The 5,578-nt window shown below is 42.6% G+C and overlaps 1 protein-coding gene across 2 annotated transcripts; it reads right to left on the bottom strand.

Moving 5' to 3' along the window:
* Positions 1 to 286: 286 nt before the first annotated feature.
* LOC148020208 (ACT domain-containing protein ACR3-like) lies at positions 287 to 4,826 on the bottom strand. Of its 2 annotated transcripts, XM_087700521.1 has the most exons (8): positions 4,485 to 4,826; positions 4,164 to 4,238; positions 3,960 to 4,005; positions 2,867 to 2,981; positions 2,699 to 2,766; positions 1,977 to 2,588; positions 1,787 to 1,891; positions 287 to 1,674 (listed from the first exon to the last, which is right to left on the bottom strand). In XM_087700521.1, exons 2-8 carry the CDS (start codon positions 4,232 to 4,234, stop codon positions 1,318 to 1,320), a joined length of 1,374 nt encoding a protein of 457 aa, XP_087556647.1. In that variant the 5' UTR covers positions 4,235 to 4,238; positions 4,485 to 4,826; the 3' UTR covers positions 287 to 1,317. The 2 variants fall into 2 exon arrangements, with proteins under 2 accessions (XP_087556647.1, XP_087556648.1); XM_087700522.1 differs by lacking the exons at positions 3,960 to 4,005; positions 4,164 to 4,238; positions 4,485 to 4,826 and adding an exon at positions 3,692 to 3,880.
* Positions 4,827 to 5,578: the final 752 nt, after the last annotated feature.

Here is a 5,578-nt window from a genome sequence, read left to right as displayed (position 1 = left end):
AATTACCAGTGTGTGGTCAATGACAAGCTTCCATTCACAAACCAGGCATCTTGAGAATCAAAAGCTTGATAGAAAGATTGGACTGGACCCTTTTGCCAAATTCAGGGAGCAGATGGGACTCGTCTCCGACGTGCATCAGCACCCCACAGGGCTGATCAAAGCTAAAAGAAATACAGTAGTATGGAAATGGTCCACTTAAAAAACATTGATTCAAAGCCTTGTGAAACTGCATAAAGCCAAATTTTGCCCACACTGCCCAAAGCAGCAGCATCAAACAGACACAGAATTATGTATGTGCCTCTGTTGACATCACTTTCAATAATAATATTAATAATGTACATAAGTACATCAAGACACTCTGATTCCCATTTTTGGGAGAAGCTCACATTCTGTACAAATCTTAATGACAGCTGGAATTAACAGCAGAATTTACATGTTGTACAAGCCATAATGACAGCTGTCCTGACTATAAACAGTTGGAGTTACCAACAGAATTTACATGCCATACAAATGTGAATGACAGCTTGGGGTTACCAGCAGAATTCACATGCTGTACATGCTGGGGTTACCAGCAGAAGTCACATACCATACAAATGTGAATGACAGCTTTCTAGACTAAAACTACCAGGGTTACCATCAGAATTTGCATGCTGTACAGATCTTAATGGTAGCTGTCTAGACTAACCACTGGGGTTACCAGCAGACTTTACAAGCTGTAGAGATCTCAACGACAGGTCTCTTGGCAAGAGGGGGGGAATTGCCCACAGGAACTTTAACTGTATTGACATGATTCTTGATGATGAAACTGAAGATGGTCCTTAGGTAGCCTTGGTTTAGGGTGGAAGTCAGGGTGCCTGGGGAGGGGGAAGAGGAGATACATCTAAATGGAAGGAAAAAAAGGCTAGCAGAGAGAACACAGCCAAAAGTTTTACCCAAAAAGGGAAAAGTCATCCCCACCACAATCATAACAAGTACAGGTAGAAGGAAAGAATTAGAATAAAGGCAAGTATGCTTCAAAGAGACACCAACTGATGGCTGTTATTACAACACTGATTTGGAAGTGAAAGCAAAGGGCTAACTGATCAATGAGGTAGATAAGATTTGGGTGGAAAGGAACCCATCACCTAACACCCCTCCAAAGGCCCCAAAGGAAAAACAAAAAAGAGAGAGAAAACCTCAAAAGCAAAGGCAAAATATTAGAGCCACTTTGTGTGTCCTATTCAAAGGGAAAACCAAAACTGTTGTTACATGCTGCATACATTGGCCATCCCTGACTAGTATGATACAAAGCCTGTCTATAACACTTCACACCAAAGCTCAAGAACATGGCTTCACCAATCCGAGGTTTGAAGAAAAGCGCTCCCATTGTGACTTGATGAGATTGCCGAACGAAAACCCAAACTTGCCTGGCCCGTCAGCACTATACGGACTCCCAAACTTTGGCGTGTCCTTGACCTGCAGTATCTGTTGCCCTATCTCATTGCGCATCGCTTCTATCGTCTTCATATTGACTGGACCTCCAGAAGCATCTGTAACATAGAATGTATTGACTGCTTTGTTTCCTTGAGTTCTCACATCAGCCCTTGTTACTGACAACCCATTCTCGCGAAAGATCCGTGTGACATCTGACAGCAATCCAACTCTGTCACTAGTGCACAGCTCAAGCCTGATGCCCTATTCATGGAGGCATGCAAACAGGGAGTTAGCAGGAACCCAAGCAAACAGGGAACCTAGTAAGAACCCAAGAATCTTACATACTTCTATAAACTAATGGCAGTATGCATACCTGAGAATCTCTTCGTTCAATAGCTGCCTCAAGGCACTTAATTACCCTCTGCTTCTCGCCCTCTGTGTCTAATGTGCAACCATCCATGTGGCGAATATAATACTCCTGTTAATTCACAGGATATCTCTATTAATCCTCCTCCAATGAAATGATACCACAAGCTATGATGACCAAATGATAAAAATATAACCTGGATAGCATTGGGGCCATCTGAATCGATGGTGGCATGAAAAACGACATACTGCATGTCTGTGAGAGTGCAGACTGTATCAAATAGTAGTTTGGGACGATCTTTGCTGCGAATGCTGACCACCGAGTAGCCTTTCTCAAGGCAATTTTCGATTGAAATCTGAGGTCTGTCAGAGCAGCTTGATTGATAGGACAGGGCAGAGGCTTCATAGTCCCGATCTGCAAACATCAACTGATGCAGACGTCTCTCTGTATGGGTCAAGCCAATCGAGAAATCAGTTTTGACACCTTTTCTATCATCAGTTGCTTTCAGCACATTGGACAGCTGCTCTTTGATGGACACCAGCTTTTGTGCATCATCAATAGGACCACCAGTAACTTCGTCAGTTACATACACTACACATGCTACCCTTGCATTGTGAGTCCAAACCTCAGCAGCAACAACATTGCACTTGAGGCTTGTGAGAACAGCAGAGATATCTGACAGCAGTCCTGGTCGATCAGTGCCAGTCAACTCTATGGATGTGTGTTCAGCAATCGATTGAACACCCACAGTACGTCCCAAACATGTTCTTACCTCTGAACTTGCAACAGTTCTTTTTGCTCCCAAAGCCTGCAAACCACACAAAAACAAAAATGAAGGAGCACTATGAATAAATGATCGAAGAGATTGACACAAGAATGCACATGTTATCAGGAACTTATCAAAGTGTAGATAACCACCTGCTGCATATACTCAATTAAACTTTCATCTGTAAGTTTGTGTCCAAGTTGATCTGTAACATGGAAAACTGCATAGCAAGAAACTACACATTATAGACTATCCCATCCACAGCAAACTGATGACTTGAATGAAATGACCAAATAAAGCGGAGAACCGATGTAACGCACCATCCATGAACCAACCACCATCTGAGGATATATAGGCTTTGGATATGACAAGATCAAGATCAGTAAGTACTTGCACCACTTCCAAGAGGATCCCATGCTTGTTTGCACTGTCAACCTGCAAGCATACCTTGCCTTAGTTTTGCCTTAGAAATGAGAAAAACCCAAATGGTAACTCTACAAGAACCAGCACCCCAAGAAGTCGAATATTAGGAACTGGCACCAACAGAAAGACCTGACTAGATCTGAAATTTGTATATGCCATACTAAGTAACCTAAATTAAGATGTGAAACTAGCAGAAGTATCCCTGAAATTTGAATGTTCACTACAAGTCCGATATACTAATCATTTTCACAGCTAATGAAGTCATCTCTCCAACTAGTCAAAACTGTAAAGGGATACACTGTCATCAACTCGTCTGACCATTAACTTTGCTCTCTAGCTTGGTTCAAGGCTCAAGCTACAACACCCACCACTTTCCACCACCATAACAACTTCGACCACACTGCTTCGTTTATACAATAAGTTTTTGACATATTCCCATCTGGGAGAAGGGCTCTTTTCCCTTACTTTTCCTTACTATGTTCATCGACATTATGAGCTTCTACTGGGCAGACACAGCATACCCAGCTAGGTGCCCTTGGGGGTTGAGGGCAGGGGGCTGCTGGCCAGGGATGGGGGCCGGAAGCCCCGACCCCAACTGCAACTAGCTGGGTATGCGATGCCTCCCGAGCAGAAGCTCATGACATTGTCATAATTCATAATATGGAAATTATAGTTGGAATTTGTCTCAAATTTCTTGTGATAATGAATGACAGACGAGGCACCTGAGTGCAACTCAAGTGTGATTCACGATAGAACATAAGCTGTCTGTGGATAGCTGCAACTATCTGCTCACAAGTAAAAACTATCAAGAGTCTACAAACCCACTTCGCACAAGTTCAACCAAGACAGATACCCATCACTTTATCAAAGGAACCTCAAAACTTGTAGAACGCTATACTGTGGACTCTTTACCAACCACTTACAGGGAAACCTTAGCATGCTAAGAACCCGTCAAGCATATATAAATACATAAAGATTTCGGCTCATTACCTTGACTAATGTACACCTTTCGCAAGAATGATTGTCTATAACCACTCTGTAAGTTATAGAAAACGCCAGTGCACAGGTATTAGAGCACATTTAATAATACGAGGCCTCACAATTAAGGCAAAAAAAATTACTTGTGTACAGATTCTAGTTCATTAATGTATTCAATTCAAGAAAGCTTGAAACAACCAGCATAATCTTGAATACCTGGGCGGGTTGATTCTTTGGCTCAGAGTTTCATACTCTGGATCAAAGTAGGGCCACCGAACGGGCTCCATACCACTGCAGGAGCGGTAAGAATATGAGAGAGAGAGAGAGAGAGAGAGAGAGAGAGAGAGAGAGAGAGAGATGACGATGTTAAATTGTGGAATAATCACGAATGCAGAAGCAAATTTAGTCACGTGAGAACATTGTTCGAGTCGATTGATCACGCTCGAGGGAAATATGGAGAGAGAGAGAGAGAGAGAGAGAGATTTCTGTCACAATTACCCAAACCAATTCAGTCACGAGAGAGAGGCTTTCGTGTACCTTTGTTGGAGTGCCAGGAACAGAGCAAGCTATTATAATCGAGATGAAGCCGCCACTGCCTCCCTCTTCACTAGGCCAGAACAAGACAGAGAACAGACACGAGAAGAAGAAGAGGAAAGAAAGAAAGTAAGAAACAGAAGCCCAACCCAAGAGAAGAGAAGGACGACAGAAGAAGAGGAGGTGAGCGGGAGGAGCAGAGGCAGAACAGAGATTGGGACCCAAACCCACAAACTTGGGAGGGAGAGAGGGAGGAACAGAATATTCCAGACATGAAGATGATAATAACAGGACGGTAGGACGAAGAGGAGACATGCAATTAGAATTTAAGATTCATCTAAAGAAAATTAGAGAATCCCCTGCTTTTTGCTTATTCCCTGTAGTGAAATTCCCCCCCCCCCCCCCCCCCCCAAAATTCCTGATATTTTTGGGGGCAAAAATTAGGTGACAGCCAAGAAAGAACCCACTGAGAGAAGGCAATGCTATATAAAGCTGTTTGACAAATCAAGAGGCTATTTTGGACACAGAGAGAGAGAGAGAGAGAGAGAGAGGATTCTTGAGACTGATTTTGTTTCTTTTAATTCATGAAAACAGGATGCTCCCCTTTTATAAATTACATATCTTTGTGTGCGCCATTGTAAGGTATGCAAAAAGAGAGGCGTTTTTTTGCTTTCATGTTAGGGCTCAATCACACAACAGGTTTAACCCCCCACATGCAGCAGCCCGGTTCATTGGCTACACTGCGTGCATGCGTGCGTGCATGCGTGACAGTCTAGCGATCGATACCCAACTAGTGGCACATGGGGATCATTTTGCCAATATGCAAAACTTTAATCAACCAAGATGAAAGAGGCCATCATGACCCATCAAATAATCTTTGCCACAAGTCAATTCAAACACATTAAATGATCAGTTTACACTAGCTTTTGCAAATTTTTCTTCTAAAAATCCTGTGAATTTCATTTCACAAGAGAATGAGAGATTCATAACCCTAGAAAATGCCACCATTTATTTTTTCCTCTTTCAATGGTAATTTTGCCCTATAAAATTTTAAAAGCCAAGTCACACCCCTTGAAAGCCAAAGTAAAACCCTAGAA

The sequence above is a fragment of the Lygodium microphyllum genome, chromosome 19 (genome assembly GCF_053477565.2).
Source record: "Lygodium microphyllum isolate KBCC chromosome 19, Lygodium_microphyllum_v1.1.10, whole genome shotgun sequence".
Lineage (NCBI taxonomy): Eukaryota > Viridiplantae > Streptophyta > Polypodiopsida > Schizaeales > Lygodiaceae > Lygodium > Lygodium microphyllum.
Note: the sequence above shows the minus strand (reverse complement) of the source record. Positions and strands in the feature narration are given on the sequence as shown.